Source organism: Peromyscus leucopus, chromosome 13, assembly GCF_004664715.2.
Source record: "Peromyscus leucopus breed LL Stock chromosome 13, UCI_PerLeu_2.1, whole genome shotgun sequence".
Lineage (NCBI taxonomy): Eukaryota > Metazoa > Chordata > Mammalia > Rodentia > Cricetidae > Peromyscus > Peromyscus leucopus.
The window spans coordinates 52,816,143-52,831,227 of record NC_051074.1 but is presented as its reverse complement, the minus strand read 5'-3'; the positions used below and the strand labels follow the sequence as shown (position 1 = coordinate 52,831,227).

The 15,085-nt window shown below is 47.8% G+C and overlaps 1 protein-coding gene across 1 annotated transcript in view; it reads left to right on the top strand.

Moving 5' to 3' along the window:
• Positions 1-14,022, top strand: part of Cdk15 (cyclin dependent kinase 15) — a 100,393-nt gene extending 86,371 nt beyond the window's left edge. Inside the window, exons 13-14 of the mRNA XM_028885552.2 lie at positions 7,732-7,850; positions 11,098-14,022. Of these exons, the coding sequence (XP_028741385.1) occupies positions 7,732-7,841 (110 nt within the window). The 3' untranslated portion in view covers positions 7,842-7,850; positions 11,098-14,022. The remainder of the gene's footprint in view (positions 1-7,731; positions 7,851-11,097) is intronic.
• The last annotated feature ends 1,063 nt before the right edge of the window (positions 14,023-15,085 follow it).

Sequence of the window (15,085 nt, the reverse complement as noted above, 5' to 3'; positions counted from 1 at the left end):
GCTTTTCCTCTCTTCATTGTATACATTCTTGCAACAATTTAAACATTTTAAGCATTCACTAAGGAAGCTCCCCGTGGGCTTCTGCATGACTTCAAGCTGCTTCTGTTTATTGCTTTTAAAAAAAAAAAATTTATTTCATGGGTAGGAGTGTTTTGCCAGCAGTCTGTATGTGACTGGTGTGTGTGCCTGGTGTCCACACAGGCCAGGAGAGGGCATTGGCTCCTCCGGGACTGGAGTTACAGGAAGTCCTCTGGAGGAGCAGTAAGTTCTCACCACCACTGTGGGGTTTCTCCAGCCCGTCCGTATCCTGTGTACTTAAAGTTTAGCTAGAGTATGCTAGAGGCCAGGTTTGCAAAGTTTGGAGATGTGGAGAAGAGGAAAGAGAGGTTCTAAGTCCGGCTTGCTTCTCCACCCGTCCCCCATTTCTTTAGTATTTATTTATTTTGTTTGTTTGTTTGTAGCTTTGGCTGGCCTGAAATTTACTATGTAAGCCAGGCTGGTGTGTGCCACCACAACAGGACCTAAAACAGTGTAACATAGACCATTCTCCCTCCCTACCATTTATTTATTTATCTGTGCGTGCATGTGTGTGCGTGTGCGTGTGCGTGTGCGTGTGTGTGTGTGTGTGTGTGTGTGTGTGTGTGTGTGTGTGTTGTTCCTCACCATAGCTGTTCATCTTATTTTTTGAGACAGGGCCTTTCACTGGGACTGGGCCTCACAGATAAGGGTAGCCTGGCTGGCCTGCGAGCCTCAAGCATGCCCCTGCCTCCGCCTCCCCAGGACTGGGATGACAGGCCTTTACCACCATGCCTGACTTTTACGTGGGTTCTGGGGATCCAGCTTGAGTCCTCATGCTCAGAAACCAGTTGGCTATGGACTGACCATCCTCCCAGCCCCCTCTCCATTTTTCACATTGCTTATTGAGCAGTGTTTTTAAAACAATCCACCAAGAACCCCATTAAGGGCCAATGAGGTGGTTCAGTGGGCACAGGTGTTTCCTGCCAAGCCTGACTACCTAAGGTCAGTCCCTGAGACTGACCCACATGGTAGAAGAAGAAAACTAAGTCCTTCAAGCTGTCCTCTGATCTACACCCAAGTTCTGTGGTATGAGCACGCCCACCCTCACACACCCCTCAGAATCACATCTACAAAATAAATAAATGTAACGAAATTTTTTTTTAAACATAAAAAATAAGCAAGTAAGGAAGTGTCTAGTGTGACACATTTAGTCACTTTCTCCCTTTAAAGCTGTCCTCACCACATTCCCACACATCACAGGTGGAGATAGGCTTTATGGTGTTGCATAGACTTGAAGGTACATCAATCCACCAATCCCCCATTCCCACCAAACCTTTAAGTCAGTTAAATTTGCTGGCATCACAGGCTCAAAGAGTCTCTAAGTAAAGACAAGTCATTCAGGAAGGAGTAAGACCTTAGGCAGGGAGAGGACCCTCAAGGCTGCTTATCCTACACCTTCGTCAGAGAGAATATCATTGACGCCAGGGAGAATCAAAGAGTCACCTTTATTGGCACCCATGTGCTTCAAGTAGATCTCATTCAACCCAGGCTGCGATTATCACTCTCATAGTACAGATTAGGAAATTGGGACCGCCAGGGTATGGTGGTGCATACCGGTGACCTCAGCCCTCAGGAGGCTGAGGCAGGAGGCTCACAAGTGTGAGACTCATCTGGCCTACCTACGAATACTGACTCAAACAAAAAGGCAATGGAGATTGAGATGGAGAGTGAGTGACTTCACAGGAGACTCCCAGCACACTCTTCCCCCACATTCATTTCACACCCAGACCTCACAAGGATGTTATAGCAATACGGTCTATGGTCTACGAGGCAAGGTCCATTCCCAGTGCCTACTCTTGTTGCCGCTCTGTTACTGTAGAGCCGTTCTGGAAAAGGTTCCACCATCCCCAAGTTGCATGTTTTATTGTTGGAGCCCACCTAGGTTTCCTGGTGGCTTTACCCAGCAGGTTTGCATAAAAGGATGATTGGACCACAGGCCTGAGTACCAGGTGTCTGGGATGGTCTGCACTTGGCTGTGCTGGCGGGGGGGAGGTCTTATGCTCCACCCCTTGGCATTCCTTTAAAAGCCCTTTAGCAGAGAGCGTCGGGGCCGATGGATTAGGATCCAGGTCCTCCCAAGGCTATCCTGTGATTTCTGTTTCTCTCCCCTCTAAATTTCTATCTAATATTTCCTGCTGCCCCTGCTCAAGAGTGCCCTGGGGGAAAGTGGGGGTGGGATGCCCCCCCCCATTTCATACCTCAATGTCAGATGTCGTGGAAAGTGACATTCCAGTACCACCTTCCCTGTGCAGGGAGGTCCGAGTGTCTGCGGTATTCCTCAGTCTTTCTGGTTATGATAACATCCACAGACACCCTTAGGTCTTGAGATTCTTACTCAGTGTGTGTGGGGGGGGGGTACTGGTTTTTTGTTTGTTTGTTTTTGTTTTTGTTTTTCAAGATGGGGCTTCTCTGTGTAACAGTCCTGGCTGTCCTAGAACTCACTTTCTAGACCAGGCTGGCCTCGAACTCACAGAGATCCACCTGCCTCTGCCTCCCGAGTGCTGGGACTAAAGGTGTGCGTCACCACCGCCTGGCTGGGGTTACTGTTTTTGTTTCATTCTGTTTTGCAAGAAAAACAAGAATCAGATGAAAATGGGGGAAAGGTATAAAATAGCAATTTACTCCAGAGGAAACAAAAAAAACCCACCATCACGTGGAGGATAGCTTTTGGGGGTTAAGACAAAACCAAATAACTGTTAAGTTAGGGTTTTTGTTTTCCTTTAGCCCAGTGACTCCCAGAGGAGGTAGTGTGTCAATCAGATGATTCCCTGCTGGCTGGAGTATAGATGGGTGACTGTGGCTTCCATCAATAGCAGATTCGACCAACCTTATGCAGCATGAGCTACACAAAACTGCTCTTAATCAAGACACTTTTATCCCTGAAATTACTTGGCTAAACAATCGAGCAGCTTAAAAAATAACCAAACAAGCCGGGCAGTGGTGGCGCACGCCTTTGATCCCAGCACTTGAGAGGCAGAGGCAGGCGGATCTCTAAGTTCGAGGCCAGCTTGGTCTACAGAGTGAGTTCTAGGACAGCCAGGGCTTCACAGAGAAACCCTGTCTCCAAAAACTTAAACAAACAAAAAAGTTACAAAGTAAAACTAAACAATTTAAATACTCAGCCCTGGAGAACTGATTAGATAAATGGTAATGTGTTGACTGGTCACACAGAGCTGTGAACCAGTTAAAACTGCTCACAGGAGTGTGCACTGTGATGGAAGTACTTCTCTTAGGGCGTAAGATCCATAAAACCAGAAAAGTGAGCCTGAGGGTACGTGACCTCAGTTGCAGCATTTGGGGGCAACCTGGGTCACGTAGCAATGCCGTCTTTCAAAATGGAAGGGAGAAAGGGAGAGAAGAAAGCATAGAGAAGGAGGAAGAGGAGGAAGAGGAAAAAGAGAAAAGCCAGCTGGCGTGGTGGCAAATGCCTTTGACCCTGGCACTCGGGAGACAGAGACAGGTGCTTCTCTGTGAGTTCGAGGCCAGCCTGGCCTACATAGCAAATTTCAGGCCATCCAAAAATACACAGTGAGACACTAACTCAAAAACCAAAAACAAGACTACAAAAGGGCACATTATAATCTACTTAGGAAAGGTATTCACACATGAACAAAACTGAAAGCTAATATAGAGAATTAAAATGTTCTAGATCATTTCCCCTCCTTTTCAGGATTTTCTCTAATGTTGGTGATATCATATTTTTTGTTTTAAGAATGGGTTAGACCAAAATGGTACATGGATTCTGAGCCCAGAACTGAGAATTAAAGGCTTATGTTTTCTTTTCCTTCCTTCCTTCCTTCCTTCCTTCCTTCCTTCCTTCCTTCCTTCCTTCCTTTCTCTCTCTCTCTCTCTCTTTCTTTCTCTCTTTCTTTCTTTCTCTTCTTTTCCCCAAAACCAGATGCACCACTGGCCTTCCGAGGCCTTGATTTTTCCATCTGCACAGTGGGTTAACACTACTTTCTTTTATCCCAGAATGAACTGAACGTTCACGAAACCTTCGGCTCACTGGACACAGTGAGTAAGTGTGCTTCTAGGAGAGTCTCGAGAGGCAAGATGGAGAGGAAAAGACAAATAGGCACTAATTAACTTTTAAAGGAAAGATTATCCGCTTTAATAGGAGATGCGTGTGCACCGTGCCCTGAGTCCGAGTCGTTGGTGCGCTCCCTGTTAGTTGGGCAACTCCAATTTAAGGTACGCTGTGAACCTTTGGGCTTTGAAGATAGGAAGCTGCCCTCCAGACACATGAGCCAGGATTCCAGCCTCCTTATGCAGAAGTGTGCACTCTGAAGAATCACACACAATAAGCAGTTTGAGCGGACAGACTGATGATGTGTAAAGAAGAGCCCAACGTCCACGTGATGAGGGAAAGAGCAAGGCATTTTGCAAGGCTGGTTTAATTTCCAGGCTCTTTGTAACTCGGCCTGTCTCCTTTAGCTGGCACAGACAAGGGAGATTAGATTATCTCGTTTCCTGTGAAGGTTATTCAGCCCCCCAATCCCATTAACTCACCCTCTGCACTCCAGTGCACCGGCCTTCCCCAGGTTATCAGCACAGGGAGAGCAAACAGAGACACTGGGATCCGGTTTGTTGAGGAAGAAAGTCAAAGCCGAGTTTGAAAGGGTGACAGCCAGCTGCCGGGAGCTGAGGAACTCAATTAGACTGAGCGACAACTATCTCATTATCTCCTCCGAAATGATTTAAATACGGAAGAATGGAAAAGTTTTAAGTAAACTTGTCGCACCGACAGTCTAGATGACTGAATCTCCTTCGCAAAAAAAACTTTTAAGCACCCACTTGCGTATTTATTTATTCTAAGCGCAAAGCGGCTGTGATAATTACGCTGTCAGATTCGCTAAGCTAATGAGCAGTCACCGCAGTGGAAGGACTTGCCTCGCTGCGGATCACTGGGGAGAGCCATCTACTGCCTCCCCTCTTCTCCCCTTCCCTTTCTATCTTTTCCTTCTCCGCTTTTCCATTTTCTTTTACAGTGAGTCAGGAAGGAGAGCCTGGCAGCCTGCGACGCACTGAATCCTTTTGATTAGATTCTCTCTTTCAGTCCCTCTCTCTCCCCCTCGCTCCCTGCCTCTCTCCCCTTCTCCCTCTCTCTCCTTCTCTCTCCCTCACTCCCTCTTCTTTCCTCTCCCCTCCCACCTCTCCCCTCCTTCCTTCTCCTCTCCCTCCTCCTCCTCTCCATTCCCCATCCCTACTTTTGAGGGACAAGGCAGCCTCCGGGAAACCCAAGCTTTTCAAGTCACTGTCTCCAAGGTACGAAGAGGTTTCTCCTGGAGACGACACTCCTAAATCGGCTTGTATTTGAGTTTACAGAGCCATCTGCAAAGTATGGACACTGTTTATTTTCGCCATTTGTGCTGTGGTGTGAACTAAAGGAAAGTACGAAAGGGTGTAATATACATCCCTGTGGGGAAAAGCCATATGCATAGTAGGAACCCTAGAATGGGCCTTCCATACCCATGGGTTTCCTGACTGCAGAATCCATCAGATTCAGGCAACCCCACATATTCAGGGGACTGTCTCTGGGCTTAACATGGGCCAATTTTTCTCTTATCATCATCTTTTAGATGCTGTGCAACTGTTTAAACAGTGTGTACTGCATTAGGGTGTTGTGGATATCGCTCTATATAAATAAAACACTGATTGGCCAGTGACCAGGCAGGAAGTATAGGTGGGACAAGGAGAGAGGAGAATTGGGGGAACAGGAAGAAGGAGGGGGAGACACTGCCAGCCACCGCCAGGACAAGCAGCGTGTAAAGATGCCGGTAAGCCACGAGCCACGTGGCAAGGTATAGATTTGTAGAAATGGGTTAATTTAAGATATAAGAACAGTTAGCAAGAAGCCTGCCACGGCCATACAGTTTATAAGCAATATAAGCGTCTGAGTGATTATTTTATATGCGGGTTGTGGGACTGTAGGGCTTGGTGGGACCTGGAGAGAAGCCCTCCAGCAACATTAGGGGTGATGGGTAATCTAGAGACAATTGAAAGGACATTGTACATGTGTGTGATACGCACAAACGCTTCTGCTTTACATGAGAGATTCAGCGTCTTTTGGCACATGCACCAGTCCTGGACCGTGGCACAAGGGATGACTTTATTTCAAGTTTTGATCTTTTGGCGGTCTAGTGACGCACTCTCTCCTCACTGGGTGGTGGCAGAACTGTTCCGTGTTCCCCATCCCACAGTCATCAGGGAAACAACCAGCTCTACGGTGTATAGTGTGGGTAAGCTCTCGCATCCCGTAGGTTAGGTGTGTTCAGTGCTTGCTGTGGTTGTTATTGTTTTGAGGTAGGGTCTTATTAAATACATTTTTGTATTAGTTTATGTATGTAGGCATTTTGTCTGCATGTATGTCTGCACACCAGGAGAGGGCATCAGATCCTGTAGGACTACAGTGGTAGACCCTTGCAAGCCACCATGTGGGTGCTGGGAATTGAAGTCAAGACTTCTGAAAACAGGGCCAGTGCTCTTACCTGCTAAGTCGTCTCTCCAGCCCCTTTAAAATGCATTTCTGATGGAGCTGGAGAGATGTCTCCGTGCTTAAAAGCAACACTTGTTCTTCTAGGGGACCAGTTCTTAGGTTCAATTCCCAGCTCCCATACCACAGAACACAGAGAATTGGTTTTCAGCCTGAGGGTTGTGACCCCTTTGGGGTTGCATACCAGCTAGCCTGTATATCAGATATCCTGTACCTCCAGTCCCAGGGGATCCAGTGTCCCATTCTGGCCTCCACAGGCACTGCATGCATAGTGCACAGACGCACATGCAGGTAAAACACCCGTACACATAAGATCAAGGATCCATTTTTGATGTATGATATCTGTTACCTTTCTTCTGTGCTGGGGATTAAACCCAAGGACTTATGATGGTTTACCAAGACATGTCCCATGGTAAGCCAAGGAACATCTGTCTATGTATAAAAATGAGGGTACTACATAAAGATATTTCAAAATAGTTTTTTTTATGATTTTATCAAAGTCATGCCTTAGAGTCTATTTAGACTTTCTTTAAAGCAGTGATTCTCAACCTTCCTAATGCTGCGACCCTTTAATACAATTCCTCATGTGGTGGTGACCCCGCCCCCAACCATAATATTATTTCATTGCTACTTCCTAATTGTAATTTCACTACTATTATGAATTGTGATATAAATACCTGATATGCAGCATATTTGGCATACAGGTTATCTGATCTGCAACCCCCAAGGGGTCGCGACCCATAGGTTGAGAACCATTGCTCTGGCAACTAATGTTTCTGACAGGTCTTTTAACCTTCCACAGTATATTTAGCCCCACGTGATGCTCTTTGCCTGCCCTTGCCGGGACTGCAGTCTGTACTCCTTGGCTTGGCATTCTAACTCTTCCCCCATAGGTTCCAGGCCCTTCCCCTATTTCAACTGTGTTCGTTTGGCAGGCAGGCACTGAATCGAATTTCCCAAGTTGCCTTGGGAACACTTGGCAACTATCAAAGATCTGGAACAGTGAGTCAGCCCTGAGTCAGTATAGGTTATTAGGAAGTTTGCCTATTTTGACGTCTCTTCGGGTAACAACAGATGTTACAGCAGGTGGACAAAATAGATGCCCTGTGGAAGATCTCAGGAAATCATATGTTGATGCTTTTCTCTTTTCTTCCCTACAGAGGAGTCTCTGTTTGCGGTTTCGGGAGTGGAGCTAAAGCCAGAAGCGTGTGACCTGTCGGCCTCCTGCAGGACGGGTCACTACCTACCCGGGTTCAACAAATGTTGGTGAGAAGAAAAGGTGAGCCCATCCAGATCCTAGCAGGTACACAGTCCCAGAACCAACGAGTGATCGCTGCGAAATGGAGGGAACACTGTTCACCTCTGTCCCGAGACCCCCACTCCTCTTCAGAACCCCATTTCCTAAGCTGGGGAAGAGGTGAGGATGTCCATGGCTACTTCTTTCACTCCTGGAGCTGGAGTGGGCTCCTGCGTCACAGCTTGTGAGGATTTCCAGAGCTCCAGTGACGTGGTTTTCCTTAACGAGGTAGGCCTCTCTGTTAGCTGGCAGGATGCGTCGGGGCTCAAGTTGACCCACAGACCCACTTTCCCCAAAGCCTGAGAGGTTTCCTAGGCTGTGGGATATCCAGTGCTGACACCCACCGCTCCGGCTAAGTCAACATGCTCCACCGTCTTTGCCATCTCCTCAGGCAATCTCAAGGAGTGAAAGGCATTATGGGAAATTTTCCCAGGTCCGCCAGACCCTAGCATGTGCTAGCATGCAGAGAAGCCTGGCAGGACACTCCCCAACGCCAAGTACAGGCACCCCTGTGTGTCTCAGGAGCACTTCCTACTCTGAGCCTCTGCCTTGAGTGGAAAGGACAGTAATCTAGCCAGAGTTAGAGTGAAAACCACACGCAGGGTCAGCCAGATTCCAGACCATAATCACTACTCTATGATTGGGCCACCCAGTTGGCAACCACAGATGGGCCGTGTCTCCTGGGTGGAAACCACTGGCATATCCCCGGGGTGTGCACCCCAGGGTCACTCACATGGCATTTTCCAGTTCTTTGTGGCTGTCTATTGGATCTCTGTTTCTGACTGTGATGACTGAAAGGTGTCTGAGCATCAAGGATGTCCGCTTTCTGGGCTCTTCCACAATCATTGGTCTTCAGAGAACAGGGAAGTTTAGAATCACGGCTGTTCCCCAGAAGACACGCCTAAGCTTGCGTCTTGACAATGCACAATTGGAATTACAACTAGCAATATAATCATGGTGTTGCCCATGCAAAACAGTTTCTAGGGCAGAGGGTTTTTTTGCTTGTGCCATTTCAAACTACCTAGTTGGGAGCAGGATGAACTTGAACTACAATTCCTGAAGTGAAGGGTTGGTCCCTCACACCATTATCAAGATGCCATTCCTTCTCCAACTGAAGACTGAACCCAGGGCCTGGTGTGTGCTACACAAACACTTTACCCCCCCCATCAAAGATAAGACCAATGATAAGGGCCTCAAATGCTTGTCTCCCTTAGTGTTACTGTTATTTCTATTATGGTTACAGGCTCATCCTACTTTTAAAAATTATTTAAATTTTAAACAACAAAAAGCCAGGTGGTGGCAGCTCACACCTTTAATCCCAGCACTCAGTATGCAGAGGCAGGAGGATCTCTGTGAGTTCCAGGCCAGCTTGATCTACAGAGTGAGTTCCAGGACAGCCAGGGCTACAGAGAGAAACCCTGTCTCAGAAAATTAATAAATAGGTAGGTAGGTAGATGGATAGATAGATAGACAGACAGACAGACAGACAGACAGGTTTAAATTTTATTTGTTATGAGTGCTCTGTCTCGTGTAAGTGTGTGTACCACGTGCAAAGCCTGGTGCGTGAGGAAACCAGAAAAAGGCATCCAATCCCTGGAACTGGAGTGACAGACAGTTGTGAGCCAGCATGTGGGTGCTGGGAACAGAACCTGGGTCCTCTGCAAGAGCAGCCAGTGCTCTTAACCGCTGAGCTGTCTCTCTACTGCCAATTTTGTCCTACTTAAGCAGCCAGAAGGAAGGGAGAAAGGCCTTTCTGATCTCCAGAGGACTCCCGCAAAGAGCTGCTACCTCTAGACATAAAACTGGTCACAGTGGAAAATCAAGTGGATACGGTATGTGACGCTCCATTCCAGCAGTAGTGGGAGGGAGGAGGCTGATTTAGCCTCTACTGGAGTAATCTCTTGATATCCCTAGGCCTCTGTCCTAACGTGGAGATGAAACCTGTTGAAGATGAACCACAGCTGGGCAAAGCTAGAGCAATTAAACTGTCTCATGAATGGCATGGCATCTGGACCTCTGGCCAGAGTTAAAGAGAATAAGGGCCGTGATCACCCCGACACTGGGGGCCCGCAAATCTTCTCCTCTGAATTGGGTTGATGCTAAAATATTCACTTTTTCAGGAGAGTCGAAATGCAAATTGGGGTCTTAGGGCTTGGCCACCGGCACCAGCTCCTCAAAATTAAGATTCTTGGTAGAGCCACAAAAATATCAGTTTGGGACTTTTAAATGGATACTGACGTCCACGACAAAGAAGTGTTCTGCATGCCAACCATCCACGTCACAGGTGCGTCTCGTGTGTCACTTTAAAACTTGGTGTGGTTCCACCCACGGATGCGGTGAGTTTCAACTTTGGTTTGTGAAATCGGAGGTGGATTTAAGATTTTTTTTTTTGGTTTTTCAAGACAAGGTTTCTCTGTGTAGCTTTGCGCCTTTCCTGGATCTCGCTCTGTAGACCAGGTTGACCTCGAACTCACAGAGATCCGCCTGGCTCTGCCTCCCCAGTGCTGGGATTAAAGGCATGCGCCACCACCGCCCGGCAAGATATTTTTTTTAAAAAGATGTATTTATTTATTATGAATACAGCATGTATGACTGCAGGCCAGAAGAGGGCATCAGATCTCGTTACAGATGGTTGTGAGCCACCATGTGGTTGCTGGGAATTGAACTCAGGACCTCTGGAAGAGCAGTCAGTGCTCTTAACCTCTGAGCCATGTCTCCAGCCCTTAAGATATTTTTTGATAGGTCTCACTTTGTGGCCTTGTCTGGCCTGGAACACACGGAGATCCACCTGCCTCTGCCTCTCGATTGCCGGGATGAAAGGTTTGTGCCACCACACTGCAGTGATGCCTTTGGTGGCTAGAGAGATGGTCGGGGCTTAAGAGCACTGGCTGCTCTCTCACAGGGTCAGGTTTGGTACCCAGCACCCAGATGGTGGCCACAACCACCTATCACTCCGGTCCCAAAGAATGCAGCGCCCTCTTCTGGCCTCCCTGGGCACTGCATGAACGAGGTGCCAGACTTACCCCTCAGGCAAAGCACACATAGCAACCCACACACATGACAACAGATAAATGAATATTTTAAGATGGCGTAGTCCTTTATCACTACCTTTTTAAAAACCGAAATATGGAGTTCCACCAGTAACCGCAGTAGTGTTTAGCGAGTTCCCTTTACTCGATCTGTACTCTGTTACTCGTTTTCATTTTGTTTATTTTTCATTCCCTTCCAGGGCTACAGCCGTCCTATTTCATTGTGTCCGCTGACTATGAAGCTTCGTGCCCTGTTCTCTTCTGGATCAGAGATCCCTGTTCTCTCTCCTGTCACCTGGAATACTTAAAATGTGATGTTCAAGGCAACGACACAATACATGAAGAGGATGCGGTGCAAGGTTACTGCTACTGTTGTTGCCTAAACAGACGTAAACAGAGGTGGCGGGAGAAGAGGCCTTCAGAACAGTGTCCAGCGTTTGGACAATCCCCTGGGCCAAAAGCTCCGTTTCTTTACAGGACAGATGGAGAGGCAGACAACTGGGGCGTTCTGGAGCCAGAGCGGGTACTTGCTGAGGCCTGCCTCACGTGTGTCCTTACAATTCTTCCCAACTCAGAGACTCCTGAGACAGGAGGGGCTTAGTCTGGCTCAGAGAGAAGGTGGTCTCTTGGATAAAGTTGTCAACAAATGGACTTGCTGGCGGCTATTGGTGGTGACCCCAGGGATGTGTTCTCCCTTCGCTGGCTATCGGGATGCATTACTACTTCAATTACCCAGGCTTTAGGAGCTTACGTTGAGCTCCTGGCTAGAGCTGAGTTTCAGTCTATCACCTGCTACTGAAGCCTAATTGTCTGCAGGGACTGAGAAAGCGATGAGGAACCAAAGCTTCCATTGATGGTGGAGATACTAGAGTTCCAGAGACGTAACTCAAGCTCTGGGGCACCATCAGACACACGTGCACACACAGCACCCTCGGCAGGGGATCCACCCCGGCTGACACTTGTGCCTCCTAAAGGAAGCCTGGGAAACTCAAATTACTTCATCAAGGAGTTGTCTCGTGAAATCTAGTAGCCTAGAAACCAGAGACCACTAGGAGAAGGAACCAATTAAGAGAGAATTTTGAAATGGTAACTGTCCACCCAGTGTCTTGGAGGAAAAGGAATGCAGATGGTCTCCCCGAAAAGCTGCCTTTGTGTATATTAGCAAGCTATTGGACAAAGTCTGCCTGCTGCACCTGCCAGATGAAACAGTGTGGGCTGGATGGGGCGGGCAGGGTGTACGCATAAATGACAGGTCTTATTCAACCTAGAAACATGCCCATAGCGGTATGGTAAAGGATTCAGACTTCAGTCCTGCTCTGGTCAAGGATTTCTATTGATGACTTGAATAAATCAGAGAAAATACATAACTTACTCATACAACTCACTGAAATAAGTACTACTGCTATTATTATCCCACCCTATAAATGGAAACTGAGGCTCCGCAAAGTTAAGCGATTTCTCTAAGGCAGTATGCCAGAGTTCAAGTGCAAACCTCACGTCTAAGTGTGTCCAGTGTCTGAGATCTTCCTGATAAACACATCTCAGTTGGATCTGTAGACTGATGAAGGGGCAGCTGATGTTTCACGTCGGCTCATGATTCAGAGGACTCAGACCTGGCTAATCACAGCGAGTCAAAACAATACTTATTCCTGTCAGTTTTTATCTGATTTAAATTATTACACATTGGCCTTAAAATGCCTACAACGTAAGTAAGGCCTTGACTTAGTGGAAAGTGGGTCTTTTAAGTACAAGGTGAATTAATTATATAATCTGTCGGCCCCCAACAGATAATGCTAATCCCTTCAGGCTACAGAAATGAAAGACTAAGACAAGACGATGCCCCACACGAAGAAAAGCAGCTTGGTCTCCGATCTGGGCACATTTGAATCATGAAGCTCAGCTCCACGTATCACATACCACACTCTAAAAAAAAGCATCATATGAAATAGATGTGAATTGTGCACCTATTAGTCTGCCCATCTAATCTTGCATAATCTTAGCAGTACTAAGACATAGTAGAGCTTCCAGAGAGCACTCAGAGGCAGATAGAAGTAGCTAGGGTTGGCTGCACAAACTGGCCCCAAAGCACACAAACTTCCCCAAGCACACCCCCAGCTCTGCTGTGTGCTCCAAGGTGGACGACTGGGACAAGCCGCATGGAGGGACAGCTGCTGTAAGAGAAAACCCAGGAGCCAGAGACAGTCCTTCCAGTGGCAGATGGCTGTCACGGAGGAAAGGGGCTGCCAGCGGCTGGGCCACTGCAGGTCAGTACAGGCTGCTGCTGCTGCTTTGGAGAGTCAGGAGGACTCACCTGCCCATGAGCAGGGACTGAGTCCCCTGAGCTGGCTCATCTGCCCATGAACACAGCCATGAACAGGGACTGAGTCCCCTGAGCTGGCTCACCTGCCCATGAACAGGGACTGAGTCCCCTGAGCTGGCTCACCTGCCCATGAACAGGGACTGAGTCCCCTGAGCTGGCTCCCCTGCCCGTGAACAGGGACTGAGTCCCCTGAGCTGGCTCATCTGCCCATGAACACGGCCATGAACAGTGACTGAGTCCCCTGAGCTGGCTCATCTGCCCATGAACAGGGACTGAGTCCCCTGAGCTGGCTCATCTGCCCATGAACAGGGACTGAGTCCCCTGAGCTGGCTCACCTGCCCGTGAACAGGGACTGAGTCCCCTGAGCTGGCCCCCCTGCCCATGAACAGGGACTGAGTCCCCTGAGCTGGCCCCCCTGCCCATGAATAGGGACTGAGTCCCCTGAGCTGGCTCACCTGCCCGTGAACACGGCCAGAGTCCCCACCGCAGTGGTGGCTTCCTCTGCCCCCTAGATGATACGGAGAGCAATCACCAAGATTCCTAGTTGGAAGTGAAGACAGCTGGTCCTTCGGATCCTTAGCTTGACCTCTGAGCATCTGGGACAGACCACACTGGGGTTTCTGTAAGACCCTGCTGCTGCAAGAGTAGGTAAATTTGTTTTATTTTCTATGAAAGCATTTTTTAAAATTAAATTAACAAAATCATCCTCTTTAGTTAGGTGGTGGTTGCGGATGCCTTTAATCCCAGCACTCAGGAGGCAAGAGGCAGGCTCATCTGAGTTCAAGGCCAGCCTGGTCTACAGAGCGAGGAGTTCCAGGACAGCCAGGGCTACACAGAGAAACCTTGTTTTGAAAAACAAAAACAAAAATTATCCTCTTTAATTCTAAGTGGAAGATAAATTAATTATGTTTGTGCTTTCTCTCTCCTTTAGTGAGATTAATAAAAATTATGTATACAGCTCTAAAACATTCAAATTTCCATCATTCCTTGATTTTGTAAAATGAGCATTCCTGCTGTGTGTGTGTGTTTTCCTTCCCGTGTTTTTGTTGATTCTTTTGCTAGAGACACACTTGGCTTTTAAAAGCATGATTATTTGTAGGCCAGCCTAGTCTACAGAGTGAGTTCCAGGACAGCCAGGGTTTTTACACAGAGAAACTCTGTCTTGGAAAACAAAGAAACAAACAAACACATAATTATTTGTACTCCGTTTGATTAGCAACACTTAGTCATTACTGTTGTTCCTTTGGGAGTCCTGTCTCTGGATCATCCGTAATCAGACGGTACTTACTTCCTGCCTCCTTAGTGGGCGGGGAGGACAACATGATTTGTTCTACCACTGGTTTGTGAGAGGGGGTGGTCAGTGTCATCTCTGGGCCAAGCATTCCCTGGATTACCACTGCAGGGCTCTCCGGATTTGCTTTGTTTTGCGGTTTGGGGTCCCAGGGGCCAGAAGCACTCAAGATGAGCCAAGGATGAGGAGATATAGGACAGAGTTCCCGAATGACGCACACAGTGGGAGAGAGGCGGAAAAATTTCTACTTGGACTGGAGAGATGGGTCAGAGGGGACAAGCCCACCCAGACTGCTCATGCAGAGGACCCACGTTCGGTTTCTAGTAGTTTCCAGCACCCACATCAGGCATCTTGCAACCACTTGTAACCCCAGCTCCAGGGGATCCGATTCCCCTTTGACCTCTGAGGACACTCCCACATGCACATACCCCTGCCCGCCCCCCACGTACACATAAAACAAACAGACCTTTATGCTATTTAAGCCACTAATATCTTGGAGTTGTTACTAAGTATAACTGAAACTTTCCTGACCAGGACTGGGCCCATGAAACACAGACCTACGCTGTCCACCTTTGGT